General features: G+C 39.9%; 1 protein-coding gene across 6 annotated transcripts in view; it reads left to right on the plus strand.

The window, feature by feature from the left end:
* KLHL32 (kelch like family member 32) overlaps positions 1–27712 on the plus strand; it is a 125881-nt gene extending 98169 nt beyond the window's left edge. For 4 of the 6 annotated variants that reach the window (XM_027631712.1, XM_027631725.1, XM_027631720.1 and 1 more), the window contains 5 exons: positions 8123–8849; positions 19192–19250; positions 21685–21877; positions 24453–24547; positions 26366–27712. In XM_027631712.1, the coding sequence (XP_027487513.1) occupies positions 8123–8849; positions 19192–19250; positions 21685–21877; positions 24453–24547; positions 26366–26527 (1236 nt within the window). In that variant the 3' untranslated portion in view covers positions 26528–27712. Of the gene's footprint in view, positions 1–8122; positions 8876–19191; positions 19251–21684; positions 21878–24452; positions 24548–26365 lie in introns of those variants that run through there. The other 2 variants (XM_027631738.1, XM_027631745.1) reach the window with 2 other exon arrangements.
* The last annotated feature ends 280 nt before the right edge of the window (positions 27713–27992 follow it).

Genomic DNA, 27992 nt, shown 5'->3' on the forward strand with positions numbered 1-27992 from the left:
GCCTTGTGAGGAAATTGGGCAACTGGTGATGGTTGCTTTTCAGCTTAAATGCTTTGAAAAGATGGATCTTATCAGCACTTGAGAAAAATTGAGAAGTATTTTTAATACATTGTGATTCACTTTAATGCCACTTATTTTTATAATTTTTTTTATTAATACAGCTGTGTTATGTACCTCTCCTTTAATCACAGTACAATATCATGAAATAAATCTAGAGACTTCAGCCAATAACTCTGCTTGCTGCAGTGTTTTTCAGCTGAAAGATCGAAATCAAATTTCTGCCTCTTGCAAAGTGGCTTACAGACAGCAGAGCTCATGTTCTGAAAGTTGCAGGTTGTCTTGGCATCACACAGGTCTCAAACCAGCAAACTCCAACCAAGAGATACAGTATTTCTTATTTAGCAGACCAAGAGCTTTCCTAAGTAGTATTCTGGACAAATCCACTACAGCTTTTGCAGAGACTGATCACAGGTCAGGAGGACATACACTAAAAAATGCTTTCACCCTCCAGATATAATGAACCTTGGTCTTCTCTAATCTTCCTTTGGGGCCATATATTTCCTGAAGTCATAACTCATTTATATTTGGCTTCCCTCCTTATTGCCTGAGCCAATCCCTCGGTCCTCCAAACCCTGTCCATCTGTGAAGCTAAGAGTCTGACTGCATGGCAGTGATTATGTTTGAGTCTGGAAGGATGCATATTTTGTCTTTCCTGCCAGCTGGGATCTCAGTCTTCAGTTTGGGAAGACACTTTAGGGGCCTTCCTGTACACAAAGCCAGTGCCACTGCTGAAGCAAGGATCTAGAACTAGTGTGGGATTGGCTGGGTAGGAGTTGGGGATGAATAGCAGAATAACAGGATCTTTGAATATGTGCTGTGATCCCTTGTGATGGGGAAATCTGAATGTGAGACATTGCTATTTATGTAAAGAAACATGTTTGCTTCTGAGTCTTCTTTCTGCTGCATCCAAGAAAGCATGTGTTGGCAGCTTCCCAAACTGTTACTTCCCTTCCTCACTGGTATGTTAGGAATGTTTTGGGTTCATTCCCAAGAGTTCACTAAATATATATATATATATACATATATGTATATATATATTTCATAAACAGTGTCTTTATATTTGGAAAATATTTAATATTTGAAATGGAAGGAAAGTGAAACTCAGCTGTCAGCCAAGTGGAAACACTGAGGGGGAAGTACTTGCCAAATCACTGGAAGACTGGGCAACTTTGGTTGTGCTTCTTTTACCTAGGACTTGGAGCTAATAAATCTTAATTGGGCTGGCTTGAAGCCTTCATGCTCTCTGAGGGTAGCAAGACTTCTCTAACTATACAAATAAAAAGGACCAGAAAGCCTTTCAATTTACTTACATTAACAATAGACTTCAATAATTCTAAATGGCATCCTCTGTGTCAGCAAGGATGTGCAAGTCTGCTCACAGCTTCTTCCAGTGAGGGCACTTTTGTGTCTTCCACTTAGATGAATGTTCTGCTTATGACCCCAAACTTTTAACGAACTAAAACTTGCATTCTGTCATATGAGAAGAGGTATATGACATAAAATTTCTTAAGAACCATTGGTGTTTGGATCAAACTTCTCTATCCACTCCCCTTTCAGGCAAATCTTAATCTTGGCTTCTGAGCTGCTTTTTTGTTTTAGTATGCTGACCGGAACATTGACAAGCATTTTGTGATGCTTGACAGATCTGATGATTACCAGGATCACAGAACAAAAGATTTACCACTCACCACTTGAAATACTTGCTTCTTTGAGAGGTACTGTTCAGTTTGATTCTTTTTGACCTCACTTTCATTACAGCAGAATTGTGAGGATGGGAAGCTATGTGGCTGGAGCAGCGCAAGTCTGGGAGGAGAAATGAACTAGCTGAGGAGGTGCAGGAAACTTGAATCTTTCATTCTTTCCAAATTTTGCCTAAGCAGCCCCTAAATTTTTTCCCCCCTTTTTTTTTTCCCATTCATTTGTGAGACACTCTGAATCTGTGCTGATAGTAAGGTAAGAAACACTTGATGGGATTGATTAATTTTCCATCCTTTCGAATGGAACAACCCAACCCACCAGAAAACTAAATATTGATGCTGTCAGTGGCATGATAATTGGTCTCTGCTTTCATCTCCAAACAAACCTTTGCTTGGATTCTATTATTCATTCAAAGAGGAAAAGGGTTATTAATGCAGTGTTCTTTAATTTTTTTTCTTTTGTGTGTGTGAGAGAGAGAACAGGAGAGCAATAATACAATAAATGTATCAGCTAAGAGAAAACATTTGCAAGAGATCTTTGCCCATTTTTTTTAATCTTCTCTTATCATGAAGAATGTGAGCTGTGATAAATTGTTCTGCTAATCAAACAGCACTGAAAGGTTAGGTCACTGGAAGTCTTTAGTCATTTTGTGCTTTTCAAGAGTGAATTTGTTAAAATTATGCTGAATACCCACTTAAAGCCTGGGCTGAAAACCATACCTGTGTTTTATAACTCTGCACTGTCAGAACCCATAATAAGTCAAACATTCTTTCAGAGGTACTCATAAGGGAGAAAAAACCCTGTAAATTTAAGAGTAATTTCAAATTGTAAATGAAAAAGAGAGGCACGACTGTTCATTTGCACCAATCATGCCTTCCTTTCATCTGCTCTGATTAGGCCTGGTGCGGTTTCATCAAACTACTCCATCACTGAGCTGTCACTCCAGTCGTCTGTTGATTGAAAACAATCAGGGCTCTGATGGCACAATTATTCTGACCCTTTAACTAGAGGCTGCTGTGATAATGAAAGGTTGATTATGATAGTTTGTGCCTCTTTCAGTTTGCCAAGAAGGTTAATTTGGGCATCAGACGGATGTTTAATGGGCGCTTGCTGGCTACACTGAGGTAAATGAGAACGTGCAGTCTTCGATATTGCACGGATATAGTTTGGCTGTCAATCATTGTCATTTTGAGTTTGTGCCTCACACTCTGGAAATCACATTTTATTTTTTCCTTGGGATTTAATTTATTCTGTGCCCTGAGGAAGTTCTTTCACTCTGTGACCTTCACAGTAGCTTTCTCTGTCTTTTTTCCCTTCCCTCACATGAAGCCCAAAGGCATAATACATCTAGAGGAACGTTTTTCTTTCATTTTTCACATTAAAAAAAAAAAAAAGGAAATTTTAAAATCCCTATTTATCAGCTCACCCTGAACAGAGCAAATGTTTTAATTCTAATTGTAAAATCAGAATGAGCAAATGAAAGCATGCCTACTTGCTAATGCAGCGCCGCACTGGGGGCTGCTTACGTAGACACACATTTGTAAAACTGACAAACAGGTAATTTTAAAATGTCTCTGTGTAAAGAGGGTGGGGGATGGCACAGCTTTGTTTTCACAGGCTACACGCACATGCCTCAGCTCAGTGCTTTGTAAATGTGGTCTCAGTCACTGTACTACAACTTTTTGAGTTGGAAAGTCTCTTCAGGGTTCGGGGCAAAAGGCATTTCACTGCTGATTCAGAGATTATTAATATTTACTGTGTTCAGATTGAGAGAATCATATGCATAATTTTGTAGTTGTTTGGCTCAAGGTGCACAAGAAATGCAAATACCTCGTAATTTTGATTGTTCCACATGCAGCTCATTACAGTCTTATTTTTATGCACATTTTAAATTCAAAATAAAAAGAAGAAAAAGATTTTTATCTTTAAGGCTTTCCTGCTTCTAGGCTTGAGACATTCATTTTTCATGCTGCCCACTGAAAGATAGTACCTGATTGATAAAATTGCAGAGAGTCTGAAGGCTGTGTTGTGTGGTTACTAACTTCTAAAAATATTCACGTGTAACTCAAGGCTTTGAAAAATTGTGTGTATGTGTTTTGTTGTGTCGTGGAGTTTTTTTCCTCAGCAATTCTTACATTTTTCTTCTTAAATGAGTGATACAGACCAATTTCATTCACCTTACTTAAATAAAATGCTTAAATGAATATCCTAAGGGTTTTGTCCTTTGTAGTCTCTAGAGAGAGAGGAGGACTTTGGACCCTTTTAGAGGTCCAGATTTAGACCCTTTGGAAATCCCTGTTTGTTGTCAATAGAGATGTGGTTATGAGACAGGAGATTCCAGTCTGGAACACCTGAGGCTTGCTGAGTTAGATAAAATCCAAAAAAAAGCAAAATTATGTGTGAGTTTAGAGCTAAAATATATATTTCCAGGGTTTTCAAAGACCTAACTAGTGAAATCCAAGTTTTATTTTTTGAAGTTCCCTTGGTGGTGCTTTAAGGTGATTGCTGTAATAACTGTGTTGCTTTCATGACTCTTTTTGGCTTATCAATCAATAGGATCAGATTTATAGCGCTGTCCAATATGCTAAGGATACAAAGATATTGATTTTTTTTTCTGGCCAAAATGTTTTGCTTATTTTAAGAAACAGGTGAGATTTGTTTTGAAAGAAGAGATTTGTTGTTCTTCGCGGTATATCATCAATAGATTGTCACATACAAATCAGATAATTTGTGTTGCACATATCTGATCTCAGTCCAGGAAAATACATCTCTCCACTTTTGTTTCCATATTTTAAATTTTCTCCTAAAATGGGAATGTTCATGAAGTTGTTATAATTAAGATTTCCATTTGTTTTAATGAGACAGTGTGAATTCATTGCTTTAAAACTTTAGAAAATTTGTTTCCTTGTATTTGTTGTTGCTAAAAAAACCAAACAAACCAACTCCCAAAAAGACAACACTCCAACTCCATTTTTTCCACTACTGTCACTTTTTGGCTTCATTTCAGTTATTAGACACCTTAGATGATATAAAGTACCATATTTCCTTTGCAGTCCATTGGGCTACAGTATGAATACATCAGCTAAAGAGCAGACCAAGATGACTTTAATAGAGTTCCTGTGGCCCCTGTCAGAGCCCAGACTTAGAAAACTGTTTGATTTCTTGGAGCTCTGTGAACAGCAACTTTCCCTGACACTGACTTTGTGACTTAAAGTATTTTCCAGGTGAACCTGAGCCTAATAAGCATGAGTTTGTCAAGTTTTTTACACTCATAAAGTAGCTTGGCTTTTCTGATTAGAAAACTTGCTGTGATGTCAAGTGAAGGTCTGGCACATTCCCTAGCAGAGTGACGTGATAAGGATTGCGGGGGGATGCTGAACCGGCAAGGCAGAGGCGTGATGGGCTCTCTTGCTTCCTGGGATAACTGGTAGCCCAAAAGACTAGGTAACTACTTCCTGCAGGGTTATCTTCAACAGCAGTGAAATTCCTTATTCAGCTTTAACCTCCACTGCCTCTGTGCCCTCTCCGGCTGTGGGATGTGTGTGGTATGTACACCATTAACAGTCGGGAGGGAAGGACTGAGCTCTGAGGCTGTGTGACTTGGACTGGAAGCGGAAGCAGGTGTTGGAAGAGCAATGAATCACTATCTGACATGCAGGTATACTTCTATGTACGCTCCAACTGTGCCACAGCATATTTTTCCATCTCTTTTCTGCTGTTTTGAGAATGCACTCTATTGCTAAATCGTGTAATGTAACCTTGAAAAAGAAGAATCCTGTGGGTTAAGGCATTAGAATAAGAGAATTAATCTGGTTTGAAAATCCTGTCCTTCTGAGGGTCTACATTTGTCATTTACTTAGTTTAGAAGATGAATATGGCAAAATATATTATTTATTAAAGTTGATATAGGCACTAGGCTGTAGCTCCCTTTTCTCACACATTCTTACATTAAAATTAATAGAAAAGAAGCTTCTAGCAGTTTAAACAGAATTTGCCTATATGGCAGAAGGAGTAAGAGCCTTTCCTTATTTTTGTAAATTATTTAGCAGTGATACAAATATTTTAAAGCTCAAAATTGTGGACGGTCTCTTTTTTTTTTTTTTTTTTTTTTTTTTTACTTGCTTACTTGTTAGCATGTTAAACACAGTTGTAATTTCAAGTGCTATTGGTATCTCCCTAGAGAAGCTGGAACGTCTTTCCTTACAGCATCATAAAGTCTATAATGGCTTTGACTTTATTTTGCCAGTACTGATTATAGTTGCTAATTGTTACTGCCAGTGGAGCTAAACACAGGCACTATAATTAGTGTATAGACATGGTGAATTTTGGAGTTTCTATGTAGGCACCAGTTTTCTAAGTCTGGATTAAACAAAAAGGTGTTATAAATTGTGTTGATAAATATACAGATGTTTGCTGGTATCGTACATGGAAGTTTCCGTCTCTGCCTTATGTTGATGAGAGGTATATTTGGCTCCTTTGCACTGAAGGAAATTTAGAACTGTGTTACAGCCCATCAGTGGCTATTTCTACTACAAGTGGTTTTGTTTTGTCATCTTCCCTCTCTTCCAGAATACAGAAGCAGTAATTTAATACATCATATATGAAAGCCATGAGTAACAGAAGCATTTATTTTCAGCTCCTTAATGTGACATTCCCATGATCAGTACAGGGCAGTAAGTTTTAGCCAAAACTTTTTTTATCACACAGCTAGTTAGAAACACCTGCTACACAAGTTCTGTGCCATAATGATTTGAAGTATCAAGTAGAGGAGTCTGTCCTTACACAGAACTAATCAATGTCTTTGATAATGACTTGGATGAAAGAATAATATGGGGTTTATGTTTTCAGAAAATGAGAAGGTCGAATGGTCTTTCAAGCACTTTTGAAAATACAATTAGGATTGAGAATGATCTTGACAAACTAGAGCAGTGGCCTGAAGTAAATAGTAGAGAGTTCAGTTACGACAAAGAAAGCATGACACTTAGTGGAAGTTCTGCAGAAAAGAAAAGAAAAAAAAAGAGAAAAAAAAAGAATAGTACTCAGTCATAAGCTTAAACATGAATCAGCAATATCAGTGCACCGACAGTCTTGCATCATGATGTACAAGCAAGAATGGCATAGATTGTTATAATCAAAGAGATTCTTCCAACCTCTTCACTACTACTACTGCTATGGCCTTAAGAGGAAGATTATGTCCAGTTTTCAACAGCAAACATTAAGAAAGAGGGCTGTTTCCTTTCAATAACAGAGAACTGTGAGCCAAGCAACAGTGAAGAGGAAACTGCAAACATACATACTAAAATGCATCTGAGGTGGAGGAGAAAATGAAGGTAGCAAACTGCTTTTCATCCTGTATGAATGAATCAATTTCAAGAGTTGCTCTAGGGATTCCAGAGCTCTGGAATATGAACCCAAATGTGGAAAATGGGGGCAATTGGTTGAAGGGTTTAGAGCTCCTGCAAAGGTAAGAGGAAAATCTGTCTGAGAGGATATTAGAGCATGGGAATGGTTTTCCTGAGGAAGTTTAGCTATCTTCATTACTGGAGGTTTTGCAGAATAACTTATACAACAATTCTTGAAATGTTTTAGGGCTTTCCTAGTCTCTTTTTAGGCCCGGTTGGATTCAATACACTTTATGTGATTTAAAGGGTATCTCTAATTTTGGCTGTTGATACCAACTGCAATTCCTGAGATGTTTTAGAGCTTTCCTTACTGCTTTCTGTCAGCCACAAACTAGCAGAGCCTCTTCTGTGTTTCTTTCTTCTCTGGCTTAATTTTTGGTCCCCTTACACCTTTCTCTACTTTATGAATAAAATAAATGAAGAAGAAAAAAATATTTGAGGATTCAGCATGTATTGTGTTATATTCCTTTAGTATTTTGTCATAAATAGACTGAAAGATGGAGGGGAGAAAAGGTTTTTCTTTCTAATCCTCTAATATTAGTCTTCTTTCTGGTGTACCTATGGTATCCAGTGATAAACATAGTCCCTATGTTTATATTATCACTCCAGCAGCTTGATTCAGGGATAGTATGGTCTCCTACAGCATTACAGATTGCGTGATGAGAGTTTTGCATAGCAGTAGTGCCAGCTGATAATGCTGTGGAAATTCTTTAGGGGGGCTGGTACAATAAAATGCTTTTGTATATACACTGTATATACTACTATAGATAGCTTTTTAGTGGGTATCTTTTTGTGTTGACCAATAGGCTTTCGTAACTGCTTTTTAGATTGATAGATACCACTACTGAGGGAAATACATAGCTGCTCTTGCAATGCAAGCAGTTTTCAAAAGACCAAATTTTTACATAATTGTACACAAATAATTGGTGTTCTGTTTTTCCTTTCCTTCCCCGCACTTTTAGCTGGCTGTAAGGTGGTTGGAACACAACTGCCGCTACCAGTACCTGGATGAGCTTCTCCAGTACGTCCGCTTTGGCCTTATGGATGTGGATACATTGCATACTGTAGCTCTTACTCATCCTCTTGTCCAAGCAAGTGAAACTGCGACAGCACTCATTAACGAGGCCTTGGCTTACCACCAGAGCGTCTATGCACAGCCAGTTTGGCAAACAGCAAGGACAAAACCCCGCTTCCAGTCAGATACTCTCTACATTATTGGTGGGAAAAAACGTGAAGTCTGTAAAGTGAAGGAATTGCGATACTTCAATCCGGTAGATCAGGAGAACGTTCATATCGCAGGGATTGCTAACTGGAGTGAGCTGGCACCTATGCCTGTAGGGAGAAGCCACCACTGTGTTGCTGTCATGGGAGATTTTCTTTTTGTAGCTGGTGGAGAGGCAGAGCACTCCACAGGGCGCACGTGTGCGGTGAGAACAGTCTGTCGATATGACCCTCGCACTAACTCTTGGGCTGAGATAGCTCCGATGAAGAACTGTCGGGAACACTTTGTGCTGGGAGCCGTGGATGAGTACCTGTATGCCGTAGGGGGCAGAAATGAATTGCGTCAAGTGCTACCTACAGTGGAACGCTATTGCCCCAAGAAGAACAAGTGGACCTTTGTTCAGTCCTTTGATCGATCGCTCTCATGCCATGCGGGATATGTGGTGGATGGTCTTCTTTGGATATCAGGTAGAAAACGTTTCACACAGTTTGAGGTACTAACAAAATACCAAAATACTGTCTTGAATTAAACTAATAAATCTTCTATGGTTTATATGTCATGATAACTTTTGTCTTAGGAGATGACTATTTCAAAGAATTGAAACCTGATTAGAAGTATAGGAGCATAATGTACCTATACAATATTTTATTTCTCCTAAGTGTCTGTCTGTGTTTCAAAGCTGCATGTCATATGTGCTATCTCATGGCTGCCATTCATAAATCACAGTGAATTGGAATGATAATGCACTTTTGGACAAATTTCAGATGATAAATTCTGTGTGCTTCCTAAAAACAAACAAACGAAAGACAGTTTCTGTAGTATGATCTGGTACTTCTGACAGTGACAGGTCCCGAGGGAGTTGCCTGAAGTTGTGTCAGGGGAGGTTTAGGTTAGATATTAGGAAAAGGCTCTTCACCCAGAGGCTGATTGGACACTGGAACAGGCTCCCCAGGGAAGTGGTCACAGCACCAAGCCTGACAGAGTTCAGGAAGAGTTTGGAAAACTCTCTCAGGGACATGGTGTGATTTTTGAGCCGGTCCTGTGTGGGGCCAGGATTTGGATTTCCATGATCCTTATGGTTTCCTTCCAACTCAGAATATTCTATGATTCTACGATTCATTTAGTCCTGATATTGAAATGGAAAATTAGGTGCTCGTTGGCTTGTACTGTTCCAGGGCTTGAAGGCAGATGTATGAATTGTACCCACTTACTCATCAGGATATTTTAACAGGCCAAAATGACCTTTGTTAGAAATCATCCATGGCTCTATCTATAATGAGTGCACAGGACTGTCTGGATGTAATCTTACCTTTATGGCACAGATAGATGAATGTATAGGCCTTATAATCCTAAACTAATGTATCATTTGCAACTGAGTCTGATGTAGTTTTTATGTTATGTGTTACATTGTTATGTTACATTGATGGGGGTTGAGGACATTGTCTACTCAGTCTTCGTAATGACTTCTGGGATTAGTTATTTTGGAATACGGTCGATAGTGTCTACAGAAGATTTCTTAGAAAAATATTCCCCTTTTACTAAGAAGTGTTCCATGGAAGGTTATATAGTTACAATATTTATTAAGAAAGCTAATGAGTAAATGGGGCCAGCCCTTGAGGTAAACCTTCAGTGATTGGCATCTTCACCGCAGATACCCTGTGGTATTCCCTCTGGGGATTTTAATATGGTCTGGAATGCCTCTGGTGAAAAGATGGTGTATGAATGGAAGATTAAGTTAGCTACTTAGGCCTTCATTGTGCTTCTCAAAGTATGTTGTTTAGGTTAGCAAATGTACCTTTTTGTCCATATGGATTAAGTGCCTCATGGGAATGGATTCCTAAGCATTGGCAGGGAATCTAATAGCAGGTATCTGTTTTTACTAATATACACTAAAGTCATAAACGATGGCTTTGGAATTAAAGCAGGACAAAACGCAGAAAATCAGTGAGATCCCTGGCAGGTATTTGTATCGTTTCCTTCAGTAGCCATCATTTAAGGAATCTTGTAGAGTTTGTGTTGTGTATTAATCCTGAAGTGAGATCCAGGTACAGTACAGGAACAGGGTTTCTGTTTTAGGGTACCAGCTGGGTGTGTTCAGTGCATTATTCTCTTTATTGACTACCTTTCCTATTTTATTAGTGAAAAGGGATGTATGTCTGTGGTGGGCACTTCCAATGCATGGAGGTTACTACTGTTGTATCTTGCTTACTGGGGTTTTTTTCCCATCTTACGGTTTACATTTGTCAGTCTCCATTTATGAAGAACAGGGCTTTTTAGGAAACTGTGGTAAGCATATTCATATAAAATCATTGAATGTGCACTAGAAATCCATCAGTGTGGTCTTTCCTCCAGTAAATGAAAAAAGTAATACTTTTTGTCTTAATTTAATTGTAAAAAAACTAAAAATAAACAAAAAAACAAAAAACAAACCAACCCAAAACCTCCAAAATATCCGAAACACAAGATAGTATTTGATAGGATTTTTAAGTCAAATGTGGGACTGATTGAAGATTAAATTTAATCTTTCCAGATATGCTAGAAAGGGGAAATTATGCTGAGGATTAATTCATGTGCTTAGTTACGTAGGTGAAATGCATGCCTGCCTGTTTTAAATACTACTTGCATTTATATAATGATGCAGTGTGATATTGTGTTCAAGGATATGCCTCTAACAGAGCTTAGAATCAGGGGAAGAGGTAAGTGGAAGCCTGTTATATCAGCTCTTTAAAACTGGGCAAAACAACAAAAAATATTTTGTCAGTATTGTTCCGTTTATATTTGTAAATGCCATGAACATAACTTCTGTTGTAAAACCACAGTCAAAAACAATGTTTTGGCAATGTAATAAGATAGACAGGGCTTTTCAGTTGTATTTGGATAGTTTTTGAGAAAATGCTTAGAAGTTTTGAGTTGCTGGATTCCGACAGGTTATTATGAAGTATGAGAGCATACCATGCTACAGTTCAGTAGTGTATTGATCTGAATTATGTACTCACAGATTGAAAACTGGTTTCTATATATTGAATAGAGTTATTTTAAAATGAAAGGGAGAAGGAGATATAATAACTGTAGCTAGCTTTCTATTATTAATTAATTGCTTAGGACTAAAATGTAGCTTGTGGTACATTCAGGGCTGGGGGAATAGTACAGAGAGATGTTTTATTGTATCATAGTCACTGCTGAAAATGTTCACTGTTCGTCATTGAATATAAGATGTTAGCATAAAAGTAATCAGTAATGCAGGAGGGAACTAATTTTGAAGTATGTGGCCTAAAATTAAGTAATTAAAAAATTAGTCTGAGTTAGAGATGTTTCTGAGCTGTATCCCTGCTGCCTTTTCTGGGAAATGTGGGTCATCAGCAAAGAGCTCTCAAAGTCAGTCTGCTACTACCAGCTGGCAAGGGAACCCTGAAAATGTGCCCAGTTTTTTAGTGAGTGAATAAATTAAACAGTGATAATATAAGTTTCTAGCCCTTGTATTTGTGGAGAGAGTCATCAAAGCATGACCTGAACGATGACCATTTACTTAGTGCCTCTGCTACAGCTCCTTGCCCTCTTAAAGGCTTTGCTGGTCAAAAGCTGACTAAACTTAAGGAGTTTCTGCTATTATTGGGAGTCATTTTCAGCTTTACTTTGCTGCTCCTTTGGGACAAATATGACAAGGATTCAAAAATAATAGAGGATAAAATCATGACAAAGGCAGCAGGGAAGGGAAGTGAGCTAAACAAAATGCTATACAAGTGTAAGCGTATATAGGAAATGGGTGGCTGGTGTTTCAGGTGACAGAGGGGCTTCTAGGCTGCTACCACCTCTTTGGGGTTTTTAACCTGAGAGAAGCATGTTAAAAGAGGGAGCCTTGGAGCCTTTTGCACTCTAGAACTAGTCAGACCCTCCGGTCAGCACAAGTGAGTTCAGCTCTTGAGTTTTCTGGGCTCCATATTGTTATATAATTATTTTTTCTTGGGTGTTTGGGTTTTGGGTTTTTTTCGTTTGTTTGGAGTTTTTTAGTTATTTTTTTTTTTTCACAGCCATAATTTTATTTTCTCATTAAAAAAAAACAAACATGGGAATTCGTTAAAATAATGTGCTCGTTTTAACTTTGATAGAGTTAATTTTCCTCCTGGCAGCCAATATGGGCTGTGTTTGTATTTGTGCTGGAAACAGTCATGATGATATACAGGGATGTTTTTGTTACTGCTGAGCAGTGCTTGCACAGAGTCAAGGCTTCTCACCCCACCACACCAGCAAGGATGCTGGGGTGGGCAAGAGGTTGAGAGGGGACATAGCTGGGACCCCCAGTGACCAAAGGCACATTCCATACCATATGGCATCATGCTCAGCATATGAAGCTGGAGGAAGAAGAAGAAAGTGGGAGGACGTTTGTAGTGAATGGCTTTTGTCTTCCCAAGTCACCATTATGCTTGATAGATCCATGCTTTCTTGAGGATGGCTGAATTAATTCCTTGTTTTGCTTGCTTGTGTTTGCGTGTGGCTTTTGCTTTACCTGTAAACTGTCTTTATCCCAACCCACGAGTTTCATCACTTTTACTCTTCCAATTCTCTCCCCACCCCACCTCGGGGGAGTGAATGAGCAGCTGAGTCACTGACTGGGGTTAAACCACAATAGATAAGTTCTCTGTTCTGACATTGCAGCATCAGGCAGATGGTTTGGAACTTTTATAGAAGGATGAATCTTACAGGCCCAAGTTAACATCTGATGCCATGACCAATTTCACAAATGAATTGCATGCCATGTGCTTGAAAAGTGAAGTATTTCAGTGAAAGAGAAACAAAATTCACCAAACACTTTGGAGTTCAACATTACTAACAATCATTAACTGTAAAAGCGGGGAAGTATTTTCTATAAGAGCGAGAACTTGAACTATGCCCGTTTCCCTGCATCTTCCATGGCGTGCACATGCAAATCTGGAGATCTGCTTTTCCAGACATGTTAACCTTCCTCCACCCTATAGGTGTAGTGCCCCTGGGGACAGCGAGGGGCAGGGAACCTCTGCCAGGCACTCCAGCTCTGGGCCATTCCTGTGCCTGCATCTTGGGATAATGATGCTTCCCCTGCCTCCGGTGCTCAAGAGATTAGCACATGAAAAGTCTTGTTTAAAGCAAAGTGTTATGCTTTAAAAGTGTTACGCTGGAGTTTGTGTTTTGCAGAGGCCCGAGTTGTCTGACCTTAAGTGTGCCGGCTAAAATCACATCTTGACATACGCATAAAAACTCAACTTGGGGGAAGGGGTAAACAAGCCAACCCTGTACAGTTGCTTTGTATTTAGTATAAGGTATAAATATTTCTCTTAAAAATTCAAGATTCTTTTTGAGTTTTAACTGTTATTTTCTCCCTAATGGTGGTGATTTTGACTGAGGAAATGATGGTCATAACATATCTTGGAGAATTAATTTGAGTTTGCAAATGATTCGGAATGAAAAGTATTACCTTACTATCGGTATGCTGTTTTGAAGAGACAAATATTTTCTCAGTAATGCCTAGAAAATTCTTTATGAAAAATAGATCTGGAATAATAAGAATTTACAGAATCTAACCAAATCAGGTTTTACAGTGTGGCTGGCACGGGATTTACCAGGAGCAGGAGGTTAACGAGTACATAAAAATTGCCTCAGTGGCCCAGTCTTAGTCTGTATATGGAACATGTACAGACCTCATTATTACTGTATTTGAATAAAGGTAATAAATCTCATAGCTTTCAATCATGGACATTATAAGTTTGATGCCACTGATTCTTCTTAGATTGAATGTAAACATCTAGTTTTAATGATTTAAAAAAAAAGAAAAAAGCAGTCTGCTAACAAATGTAGGGCTTGTGCCCCTCTTGCTTGCAGCTGGATTACATCTGGAGTGGCACAGCATTAATTAGAGCTGCTGTTGGCATCTTCCAGGGGACTCCTTAGGGTGGGAGAATATGCTCCAGCTCAGCTGCCCTCAATGCACCTGGGCTGGCTGAAGTAAGAGGCAATGGGTTTGCATGTTGAGGAAGGATTATCTTGTGTTTGACACACAGACACCTAAGAGAGGAGAGATTTCTGTTCTAAAATAGAAGAGCACCTTGGGGTGTATGTCATGTCAATTTCTATATATTCCCTGGATTTGCTGGAAGGAATACACATGGGGGCTCTTTGCCAATATGTAGTTTTACACATCTCCCAGTGAACTCAGATTCATGCAGCAACTGGGGACTTCAGAGAGAGTTGTGAGATTTTCTGGGGGATTTGGATTGGATTAGATTTCTCAAGTCATATGGGGGTCTTGCTAGGACATGTTATAAAGATGGATTATAAATTGTCATTTGGGAAAATGGTGTTGAATCTACTACCTCCCACCCTTCTCTCTTTTTTGGAAGTGTGTGTCTTGAAGGTGTTTTTCAGTGGAGTTTGTGAACAGATTGGGTGGGCTATAACAACCCAAAATGTTTCCCATGTGTGGAAAAGGGCTGGACAAGGTGTGTCCTGGAGTCCTCCAGCAAATTCCTCATATAGACAGACACTGTTGCATGAGCGAGGAAGTTACAGGACCTGAAGGGCTTAAAAACATTTACAGCCTGCAAGGGAGTGAGTAACAGTGATTGTGGCAGTGTAAAAACATTGCAAGTCCACAGGTTGGATGATGGATTTTCCGTGAGGGTGTGCTCATGTCTGTAAGAGCAAGACACAGACTTGTCCTGAGAGTGCTTCAGGCCTCCCAGGAACTGGAGTCTTCAAAGCCAGCTGTTCATGTCAAAGTGGTGTAACCATCACTCTATTTATAAAACCCAGCAAGCACTGACCAAATTGTAAATTTTCTGTCATTTACTCAGCCAGACTTTTTCTTCTCTTTCGTTAACTTTTGGGTTACTACCACATTAGCTGCTATTGCTTGACATCAAATTTAGTAGCATGGTTTGTATTTTTAAATAGTTTGTGTTGTTATGATGTCTCTCTTTCTATCCTCTCCTTTCCTCATAGAAAAAACAGCAGAGAAGTTTAAGGAATTCTCTCAGAATTACACAATTTTTTTTTCTGAGAAAGTATGTATTATTTTTAGTACCATTTAAACTTTTTTTCCCCCCTCCTTTTCCTATGTTTTGAGACACATATTGCTGTTCTGTTGCCCTTTCCCAGCTGCCTGGAGTATTTTTAAAAAAATAGTTCAAGAGGGCATTGCAGACTTGTTAAATCTGAATTTTGGCAGAAAATTTTAAACTTTTGCTATAGCACTTCAAAGTTAGGAGGAACTAGAGTTTGAAAATTGATGCAGATATAAGATGGCATATTTAATGACAGATGTATCTATAGAAACCTGTTAAGATGCAGATTATCCCCCTGAGGAGGGGAGATCAAAACTGCCAATCTATAAAATATACTTGTTAGGGGAAGGCATGGAATCTATCTCTGTGAGCACTTTGATTGCAGGGGACAGTGTAGCAGCATGTGGCATCATAACCTAAGAGCAGACAAATCAGCTTGATGACTTTCAAAGCCAAGAATACTGCTGGAGGCAAGGGTACTCCAGTCTAGAAGAAATTAAAACATATAGAGACTGTTATTAATTCCAGATCTATTTTTGTGTAGTCAAATCTGTATGCAAATCCTTAGCATCTCATTTTGGCAGATTAATCTAAAAGTGAAGAGCGATATGTGAAGGGAATGTAATGACAAAACACCAGAGAGGAGCAATATTGCAGGGGAAAAGATGTAAGCTGTGTACTTGATGTGAGGGGCTCTTTGTGAAGAGAAGCAAATAATTTTGATTATTTTATTATTTTATGAGGAAGCAACACCCTTCTTTCTCTTCTTCCTTCACACCTTTCGCCCCAAATTAAGCTGTCCTTTTGGAATGGAAATACATGACCCAGCATTGTGTTTCTGATGTGTCTCCTTAGTTTAACATTCTGGAGGTAATCATCCAAATAACTATGATTTTTATTTTTCAAAATGCTAATCTGACATCTCATTTTAAACATTGTGCTGGGAGTGAAAATAACTGTATGTAAAAGAAAATCAAATTACAAAACAGATATTAGAAAAGATGGGTTTGTGCGTGTGGCTGATGGCCACTAGGACTGTGGAGGCTGCACAACAGTGTAGAGACAAATAACAGATTGTGAGATTATGAAAAATCTCACAGGAGCAGTCATTGGTTTCCAATGCCTGTTCTTGTCTGTGCACTTCACAGGTTCTGTGTTGAGCAGGGTGCAGCACAGTGTGATGGAAATGGTTTGGAAAGACTGCATCTCATCCTAGCTCTCTCTGAACCTGTAAGTGTCTCTGAGCTGGGAGTTCATCATATGTCAGGCCCAGCACGGGTTGGTGCTTACTGAGATGCACCCAAGTAACAGCATTATTTCTCCCTGCTACTGCAGCTGAAGAGGACTCTAAAATAGATACATCCATAGTTTCTGCTATCCATTGATCAAATTCTCAGCCTCACTAAAATTATTTGGAGTAATCAGAGGGTACTTCTATGTTAGCAAGTAGCTCAACCCAGTAGGAGCAGATCAGCACTAAACTTTGTTTCCGAGTTCTCTATATTTACTCCATGTACATGTTCACATCTTTTGCTTTGGACTAGATTTGTTCTGGTCCTTTGGCCCAAATGTTCCCAGTACTAAGATGGAACAAACCTATTCAAAAAGACCAGTTACTATTTCACACTCTTATGCCACCACTAAGAAGTGGAGCACAGCTGGTGCAAATCTGGAACAGAGCTTCTGATTTAACTTCAATGCACAGCCTAAAATGACATGTGAGAGGTGGGGGAGTTGCTTCAAAATCACGATATGACTGAACCAAAATGCTGCCCTAGCTGCAGCTGGACACTGGCAAAATGAGGATTCCCCAGCATGGAGCTTGGAGATAAAAGAAAAAAAACCCCAGCAGCCTTAGTGGGAGTAGCTATAGCTCATCCAGCAGGACTGAGTAGTAGGAATTAGTAGCTGCATAATAGCTTATTCTATGATTAGTGTTGTAGGTGTCAGTCATCTTACTGGTATAATGTTAAGTATAAATGGTAGAGGTTAGACAAGATGGAGCTCTTGTCATACCTCTAAAAGGGGGACTGATGTCTATGGATTTTTTTTATTTTTAGCTTTTTGTAGATTTTAGAAGTAGCTGTAGTTAGTTCACCCTTTAGCACAGTAGTTTACACATTTACCCTTCTCTATTACCCCATTTCATATCTAACTATCTAAATTCCTGTAGCTTGTTTAGACTTCCCTCAAGGTAGGCCTTCTTTCTGTTTAAGAACATTTACACCCTGGCTTGAACAACAAGATACATCATAGTCAAAGCAACCCAGAGCTTTGGAGGAGCTCCAAGGACTGGATGTGCTGTGACGAAGAGGAAGATGAGGAAGAGGGGGTCCCAGAACCCCCTAACTCAATTGCCGAAGAGGCGTGCCGAGGGCAGAACTGAGAGGAACGGGGGGGCAGATAAATCTGGGATTGGTTGGGATAATACCTTAAATTGTGGAACTCCCTGGACACGATGTGGATCGTGTGTATTTCCCTGGGCCTAAGAGCCTAATTAAAGGACCTGCTCATCTTATCTTATATACTAAATTGTCCTGGAGTTTTTTTCTCTGGGATCTTTTGAGGTGTCAGTTTGGCCATAGTTCAGCCAGCAGGAATGAAAATCACTATGCTGTTGACCTGGCTGAAACAGAAGAGAAGCATCAACAAATGCAATGACAGATGAAATTCGTTCTTCTCATTGCTGTGGATTTTGTCCACTATTGGCATGTGCCATTAAAACTCTAATATAAAACGCTTGTCTGTCAGTATGAGTTGCACTGGTGTGTGGCCAGTGGCATGCCCTAGTTCTGCCCAGACCTCTTGGTAGGATGAAGGTGAAGTGCAACTTGCAGGTGTTACGTCTGGTCCCACCTTCCCATGGGCCCAGGGTGGTGAGAGAGGGAGACTGGGACCTGTGGCAGTGCTGCAGTGACACAGTTTTCCCAGGAGGTTTAAGCACACTCAAGAACATGTTTGCACAGGTAAGACTTGACACTGAAGTTTTCCATGTTTACTCAATGAGATTTGCCTTTTAAAAATAATGGAGAACAGGATGATTGGGCATTAAACATCTGTTTACTCTGTCGAGGTAAATGGTTTGCAGCATCTACTTCGGTCAGACTCTATTCTGAACTTTTCTGAGGTGCTTTATACTTTGCTTTCTGACTGTTATTGGAAAGTAAGTGGTAGACCAGTTTCTGTCACTATGGAGGAACCTTCCAACCTAAGTCTACAACTAAACCAGGAGATACTCTCTCTACAAACTAAATATAGGATTTCTTTCAAATATGTAGGTGAGCCCAGCTGCTCCATGCTGTCCAGCTGGCAGTGGTATCCTACATCATGCTCCTGGTTAGGCAGAGCTTTTCTCTGACCTCTTTCTTCTCTTTGATGCAAGCCCACCTCCTCCTCCTTTTTAAACTGTCACACTCTGCACACTCCTTGGAATAGGGATGGGTTTCATCTTAGTGTCTTGACTAAGGCTGAATGCACAGTCATTTAAAAACAGATCAGTTTTTATCTCATTTTTAGCCCATAGAATTAGCTTTACAAAGGAAGTGTGTGTAGGGTGTTAATTGTTGCTATTCTGTGTTTGTATATGTTTGACAAATAGGGCCACTTATTACCTTGTAACCAGATTAAAAAGTACAGTGGAATGTAAGCAGAAGTTGTGGTACTTAATGTAATTATGTCAGCAAATGAACTCCAGAATTGGTTGTTTTGCTGTACCTGATCTCGGTCCTGGTTTTGCTTATATGAAAAAATATAACTTGTATAAACTCTTTCATAGGAGGAGTAACAAATACTGCGCAGTATCAAAACAGGCTCATGGTCTACGATCCTAAGCAGGTGGGTATCTGTGTTGTATGTTTTTTCTCAAATGTTTTGCTTTAAACAGGTCTCCTGGCAAATACATACAATGATTTGTAAGGCTAAAAGCGCTGACCATTTGAATTAGTGGTATTTAAATTCACTGGGTACTGATGTGTGAATTTAACAGAGTAATGGAGACCCTGATGATTTATTATGTTTTTTAAGCCTGTAGGCATTAGAACTATCTTAGATTAAATACAGAAATGTGCTTTAAATCCCCTGTATTTGTCACTATTTATTTTGCTCATTCATTTTTTTTTGTAATCCATCAGCCATGGGCAACATATACTCAAAGTCAGTGTCCTAAAACTGCTCCGTGTCTTTGGCATTTCTGCTTTGAATTGCATATATGAGCCTTTTTGTTTCCTGTATATTTTGAGAACTGTACTACCTGGCTGTGACTTACTCTACTGCCTGCAAGGGTGCCTATCATTTCATTACCCAAGCACCTAAAATATCTTTTAGGGATTATTTCATACATTATGTATGTGTTTTGATTAGGTTAGCATGGTTCAGTAACCATTTCAGAGGGTTAGGGCATGGTTATGCCCTCTTGCTTGTATTAGGAATTAAAAGTCCTAAGCTTGCAATCAGAGTTGCATAGCCTGATTTACACCCATGTGGAAGATTTTGACTTTGCTGATTGTAGGATAGGGGCTTTGATTGCTGTATTCGGAACCAAATTGTGCCAGGAGATGCTTCTATGTGGTTCCCACTGACTTTTTAAAGCATAGCATTACTTTTTAAAGCATAGCCTGAAGCAGAAAGCAGGCGATGGTACACGTGCCTCTTTCTTTTTGAGGTGCAGTTTTATGCATCAATTGTACAAATGCTGATTGTCCTAAATCCAAGTAGTAATTACAGGCAGCAATCTTATTTTGCTTATGAGGGGGACACATACTTAGATACTGTGTCTCTATTGTGTATCTGACACTTAGATTATTTACTTACTGATGTCAAAGTTGCATCCCAAAATACCGGTGGCAGGGCTACTTCAGCGTGCTGTGTTGACAGTGAGAAAACCGGCCTGGCATGTAAAGAGTTACAGAGGAATTGTGTGCCTGCATTCTTCAAATGAGGTCCGCTTCATGTTTGTACACACAAGCTCTTTTTAAAAATTCAGCTGGCATATTGTTTACGGTGGGTACTGGAAACCATCACATCTGCTTGCATCTCGCACAGAATCTCAATAACTCTATCATTCAGCACCAGCGTTTGCTTCTGCGCAAGGCCTTTGTGGCGAGTCGATAATGCCTGCCATCTGCCACAGAGCACACAGCTACCTGCCAACAAGCCGGCTGGGGTGACCTCTGCTTCCCCACCACTGATTAGTATTCACACATCGGCTTATTAGAAATGACCCCACCAGGCCCCTCTGTTTCTTTGCCTTTGCAGTGCTTTGCGGCTCACCTGGCAGGCACTGCAGTGGAGGAAGCTAAAGATATAATCAGGGGATGCAGGCAGGCTTTCCAAAGCAGATGGTGTCTATAGTCTGGTGTTAAGAGACTGGACTACTAATGCAATCATTAATGCCTAATATTCAACTACTACTACACATTGAAATGTGTAGCTATATATTGTGGAGGTTAAAAGGCAGAAGTTTTAGAGGCTCTTGAGTTACCACAAGTGGAAGCACATGTATCACAAAGAATTTCCTCACAGATTTTAACTTCCTCCACTTAAATTAATCTCATCTGTTGCCAGGTTGTTTGATTTGGTAAGCGTAGCAGGAGCACTTTTTTTCTTAGGTTTAAATACTGTGCTTTAATCCTTTATCTTCCATGTCTTCTCGCCTCTCCCCATAACAGGTAGAATTCTTGAATACTGTTGATGAGTAAGAAAAATATGCAAAAGTATGTTACTTTGTAAGTTTCCAGAAATAAAGGGTTAACATTAAACCAAATACATTAATCATTGGAGAAGATTCTTTAGGAAATTATTTTTCCTTGTTGCTTCATTCTCCAAGGATAAGATCAAATAAGCTCCTGAATAAAGAAACGTAGAAGAATTTCTCGTCTCATAACAGAGCTCATTGGTACAGATAATTATAGCGCTGTATACAAAGCAGGCATCTAATAGTCTGGCTTAAGTAGCATTTGCTACTGAGTTATAAAGGAAAAAAAAAAACTTTTGAAACCTGATGATCTAGACAGAAATAATACAGAGCAAGAAATACTATTAAATTAATGAATTTAAATGTGAGAACTGTAAACCACATGTTGAAAGTCCAATACATCTAGTCAGTGTTATAACCAGCACACGTCTAACATGTGAACAACACAAATATACACACTTGTGATTCCTGACCAAGGGTAAGAAGAACATCAGTAATGTGCTACTGTTTATTATACTACTAATACAACTGTGTCTTTGAGCAGTGCTGAGACAAGTTCTCTCTTTCTCTTTCCAGAATAAGTGGTTAAGCCGTAGCCCAATGTTACAGAGGAGAGTGTATCACTCCATGGCAGCTGTCCAAAGGAAACTTTATGTGTTAGGTGGGAATGATCTTGACTACAACAATGATCGGATCCTGGTCCGGCACATAGACTCCTATAGCATAGATGCTGATCAGTGGACACGTTGCAACTTCAACATGTTGACAGGTGAGTATTGCACACCAAAAGGGGAACTTGCTACTATTGAAGAGAAACATCAGTTCTTTTCTCTTTAGACACCTTTAGAATTTGGAACTACATGACTTTGCTACAATTGCTTCTGATTTATGGACCATCGTCAGCCAACAAGACATTTTGGATTACAGTTCTGGCACTGAGTGGTCTACAAAACCTTTGTGTTAGCACATTGTACACTAAATTTTTAAGAAAGTGCACATAAATTTAATTTAATGAAGCAGTAAAAAATAATTTTTCATAATATTGCCACTACTGTTTTTTGATTCTCCAGAAGCTTGCCTGCAGTCATAGATTTAGCTCCCAGAATGTACCAGAGATTGATGCATCTCTACCATAATAACATAATTGTGTAGTACTTTCTGCTGGAGTTATAGGGTAAAGATTTCACTCAAATTCGTTAACCCTCACTTACTTCTAAACAGTATCTTCTTAATCAAATACCCAAAAGGAGGTGTCCTTGTTTGAATTCTGTCATCAGGAATGAGTCAGTTAGCTGGAGTATCTGTAAAGTTCCTCTTGACTTTCACTGGGAAGAACTGTTACAGTCAGAACTTGCAAAGCACTGCAACTCACTTTTCATGCCATCCAGTCCACCAAAGTTCACCTCCACCTGATTCAGTTCCCAGATGTACTACCCCCTTGAATCCCTGGGAGAGATATAGAGTCATAAAATGGTTTGGGTTGGAAGGGACCTTAAAGATCATCTATTTCCAACTCCCCTGCCATGGGCAGGGACACCACCCACTAGACCAGGTTGCTCAGACCCCATCCAACCTGGCCTTGAACACTGCCAGGGATTGGGCATCCACAGCTTCTCTGTGCATCCTATTCCAGTGCCTCACCATCCTCACAGTAAAGATTTTTTTCCTAATATCTAATCTCAACCTACTCTCAGTTTGAATCTATTCCTCTTGTCCTGTCACTACATGCCCTTGTAAAAAGCCCTCTCCAGCTTTCTTGTAGGCTTCCATCAGGTACTGGAAGGCCACAAATAGGTCACCCTGAAGCCTTCTCTTTTCCAGGCTGAGCAGCCTTACGTTGTAGGAGAGGTACTCCATCCCTCTGATCATCTTTATGGCCATCTCTGGACTCACTCCAACAGTGAGTTGTCCTTCCTGTGCTGAGGTCCTCAGAGCTGGATGCAGCACTCCAGGTGGAGTCTCACGGAGTGGAGTAATGGGGCAGAATCACCTCCCTCGACCTGCTGGCCAGGCTACAAGACAGGCACGTGACACATTCTTAGAGTAGCACCAACAGCAGCTTTGCACAAAAGGTTGGATTTCCAGGACAGCACAGCATTAATGTTGTGGCCATTCTCTTGTGCAGCAAACTTGAAGCTCAGTTAGTAACTACTGGCTGCCAAAAAGTTTCAGCTCAGACTGCTAGAGGAGTCCTACAACTGAGTCTACCTCACTTTTCAACCTTTTTTATTTGGCACTGCGATAATTTCTGAGATCTACCACTGAAAAGGATACAAAGGCGGTAGGAGCCTAACTTAGAAGCTTAAGGTAACTAGAAACGCTGTGTCAGAGATGAATGTCTGACAAATAAAGCAGTCACCTTAAGCCATTTTCTGCCTGGTGGGTTTAAAACTTCTCTAGTGGCAACTTTGTTCTTTTAAGATATTGCACAGGGTTTCTTAATTTCTGAGATCTGGAAAAGGGTTGCTTGGTTTCCAAGTCAGGCCATTATAGAGTTCTTGATGAACACTGAGAGGCACAGATTAAAAAGGAGTTACACATTGTCAAACAGAACCAGTTTTTCATCTCTCTTTTGCTCATTAGTTAATTATTTTATTATCTGGAGGAACTGACAGCCTTTGAGAAGGATGTCATCTGATTTGCAAGTGCAAAACCCTGGCACCACAGGCACCCTCATTCTGGAGCTGACCCCTGTCCTACTACAGATAGCTGCCTCTCCTTACTTAGCCTGCAAGGTTGTTTCAACAACCTACACCTTGAGAAGGCATATAAGCCTTTCTTTCTGTCTGTGCAACTGGCAGTAAATGTGCCTGTTGCACTGTGTAGTGCAGATTTTTCTAAGGCTGTATTTATCCTTCAAAACTCCCAAACTTGTTCAGGAGACTGTTGCTATGGGGATGAACTTGTGCAGCAGCTTCTGCCATTTTCACCGTACTTGTATCTGGAGGAACAGTGGGGGTGAACAGGTGTGGGCAGCACATGAGGGGCCCTCGTGACTCTCAGCCTCTGTGTCTGTTTGGATGTTCATGTCTGATGGTAGCTTGCGAGGCAGGCAGAGGCTGTGAAGCACATGTATGCAAACCAGTGCCATTGAGAAAAGAGTAGATGGTCCCTGCACTGCCACATTATTGCTCATCTGGGACATCTCTGGGCAGCACTGTATGGGGCTCCTTTGTAGAGCAAGGAACAGCCCTCACGCTTCACCTTCCTCCAACATGTTGTGAATTTTGAAACAGTCAAGTTACTGCCAGGTGCATTTGCATCCTATTACAGAACTCCAACATTTGGTGTTCAAAGGGTTAATTAAACACTGAAAGTGGTTTCTATTTCCTTCCTTGCTTTAGGTCAAAATGAGTCTGGAGTTGCTGTCCACAATGGTAGAATATATTTAGTTGGTGGCTATTCGATTTGGACAAATGAGCCTTTGGCATGTATCCAGGTGAGTGATTTATGCTTCTTTTAAAGTCTTTTCCAATAATGTCACAAGGATAAGTTTTGCACAGAGGTTATTAAAAAAGGAAAATATATGTGAAGTGGAGAGATTAAGGATATTTCTTATGCAGCCACTGAACCTGCATAAACACGGAGAGAAAGTGCTGTGGATATTAAAAATACTTCCAGATGAGCCAAAGATGCAATTCCTCTGAGATATTCCAGTAAACCAGGGTTGAGTTGTCTTTCCTTTGGCAAGGTTTGGATAAAATAATGTGTATATAGTCACAGGTTACACAATCAGGTTCAAAAGAAAAAGGGTTGCAGAAATGGATGGCAGGGCATGGGCTGAGAATTTTTCAGCCCGTCTTGTGATTTATTTTTTTTTCTTTCCAAGTCGTGTTTCTGAAGGGCAGCCAGAGTTAACGAGTTGTTCATTGACCACGTTCAGTCAGCCTGCAACCTGCCCTAGGACTGACTGCTTTAAAGCTTCAGTGGAAGGTTTTTGATCCCTGCTGTAGGCAACAAACTCTTCTGCTCTCTCATCTTGTATAAGAGCAGCTTACCTACAGATCCATGGCTTTCTGGTATTCCTGTACAGAAGTTAGGAATTCTTATCTTTCTGCAGGTTCCTGAGTGAAGCAGTTCTGCATCACAGCCATCACTTTGTGACCAGCTAGGCAGTTACAGACAGAAGCTCTTGTTTTACATCTCAGTTTCTGCCCTTTTGCTGATAAAGAACATTTTCATTAGCTTCCAACTTTTGGGGGTTTAGGATTTCCCCTCCAAACTGTCCCCATAAGACTACAAGTAAGGCTTAGCATAAGAAGGAAATACTTTAAGATGCCGAGCTGCTGGTCTTCTAATGAGTTCATAAAGAGTAGATCATGCAAGATAAACAGTTAAAAACATGTTCTGGTCTGTTAAAAACATGTTCTGGTCATAGTATAATTGTGTTTTACTAAGTTGTTGGATACTATACCTAACAATTTGTTGGAAAAAGTCATTCAGACTGGCTTTGCTAACACTAGCTGACGTACAGTGCTCTAGGTGGAGTAATAGCGCAGTACAGAGGTGGTGGCTGTACTCCACCAACAGGCTCATTTATAATCAACAGGTACTTTACAGCATTGCACCTGGGTTTAAATGCGGCTTAGTGACAAGTAAAAATGATCCTGGGATCTTGCTGTCTTAAATGGACATTTGTCCACATCCCCAAACTAGTTGTGAACTGGCAGCCTGCCTGACAATTCCCACATCAAAGGGAAAAGCTGTATAATGAGTGATTTGGCAGAGCTGCGTGTGCTGCCCCTTCTCAGCTGCTGGCAGAGTGCCTGGCTTTAACCAGCATAACTAGCCCTTTTATGTTCAAATTGAGGAAAACTGAGGTTGTTTTCTCCTTTGGAAGAAAAAAAATCTGCTTTTCCCATATACCTTTACTTTCTTTAAGTCAGTAATTTATTTGGCATTTCTATCTTCTATAGAACTGCCGTGCTCCTTATATATCACCAAAGCTGACAAATCATTTCTGCTCTGTGCCAGCAGGAGCCCTTCTGTGCAGAGTAACCCACTTGCATGGCTGCACGTTCTGCTGCCAGAAAGCAGGATCCAATGTCACTGTTTGCTGCTGAGTGCCTGAGCACTCAGGTTTTGGTTTGGTTGATAAAGACAGCCAGTGGATCACTAGAGCACCAATACAATCTAAAACTTATCTGAAACTACCTTTCTGTTGGGAATAATAGTACATACATGTGGTGTGTGCCAGCACATTTGTTTCAGCCTTCTTTTGTGATCCTGAAAATATTTTGCATGCTTTGACCTGCAGGTGCTGGATGTTAGCAAGGAGGGGAAGGAAGAGGTATTTTATGGGCCTACACTCCCCTTCGCTTCCAATGGAATAGCTGCATGCTTTCTTCCAGCTCCGTATTTCACATGCCCCAACCTTCAGACCTTGCAAGTGCCTCACCATAGGATTGGCACAATGTGAGACACTCCTTGCGCTTCACAAAATCAGAAGTGGAGGGGGAAAGCATCAAACCCTGTGTATAGAAAGGTTTCTCTGGGTCAATGAGAAGAATCAATCTACACGGACTGCTGCTTTACCATCACACATTTGTCTTAAGGTCAGATCACAACAAGCAGGAAGGACGCTACAAAAACTGTCTGCAGTTTCTCTCCTCTGCCTCAGATGTAGAAGCACATACATGAGAGTGTTTGGCATTTTTGCTGGTGACTACTTGCTATGTGTCTACTTCATTTCCTTATGCAGCTTTGTAAGGCATTGTGGATGCTCTCAGCTCCTTCTGGGATGCTCTTTTTTGGGGTCTTTATGTTCAGTTGTTCACCAGCAGTGCTTTCAAAGATGATAGAAAGCTCTGTTTATGTTGATAAAGATGATATCATACTCTGGCAATTATGCAACTTACTCGATACCTTTGGCAAAAAGAATAACAAATGTGTTGACTTGCAATTCCAAACTCTGTCGTTTACAATTTCTCATGTAATAATACTTCATTTTAAATTTAAATACTTCAAAACAGATTAAAACAAAGCAAAAAAGCAAACAAGCCCTATAGGATATGGGGAACAGATAAAAATTGTCTCAGCTGAAAGAGAAAGAAACTGATGCCTCATGGTTAAACTCAAGTCTGAACTGAATTTGTTTGTCTGAGAATCTAAATATCGTTTGGGATGTCATTTACCAAGGTCTACTATCAAATAAATGTTACCTTCTGTCATATGATCAATTCTTCGTGACAGCTGCAGTCTTTTAATGGTGGAGATCAGCCTCTTTACTGTATAATTAAAATGTGCCATTTACTTAATATTTTTAATATCCAGTTTGCAAGGGGTCACCACATTTACAATTATCAATGAACAGTCTCATTTTGTCCAACATATGGTCCCACAAATGACTGGTCTCCAGAGGCTAAACAGGTGTAGAACAATGTCAATATTTATTTATTTATTCTTTCCGTTTATATAGTGTGTCTCCATTCCATTCTCCAGGCATATGCCAGCTCACAACAAATACTCTAACCTGGTATATTTTGGCTTTGCTGGGCTACTGCAGCCCCTGTCTCTTATTTCTGTGTTTTATTTACATAGCTAACAAAATTTTCAATGTTTGTAAATATTAACCAAGCATGTTATTAAATCTTCCTCTATTTCTGATTTATGGGTAGTCTGCACTTCTCTGCTTTACCTACTGATCAGGTCCCTGCCACTGTGGTCTGAGCAGACCTGTCAAATTCCTACTGATGGTCCTACAAATGCCACCTGCAGAATATGCTGTGGATGCTGTGGCAGTAGCCCATGCCTGCTGGACAGGAACAGGTTTGACTTTGTCCAGGGAGCAGTGTTTTCAAATCAAATGCATCTTTTCACTTCTAAGGGTCTGGTTACAGGGAAGTAACTTTATTGCCATTTCTCTCTCTTGCTGGGCAGTGTAC

The sequence above is a fragment of the Corapipo altera genome, unplaced genomic scaffold (genome assembly GCF_003945725.1).
Source record: "Corapipo altera isolate COAL_440 unplaced genomic scaffold, ASM394572v1 2b, whole genome shotgun sequence".
Lineage (NCBI taxonomy): Eukaryota > Metazoa > Chordata > Aves > Passeriformes > Pipridae > Corapipo > Corapipo altera.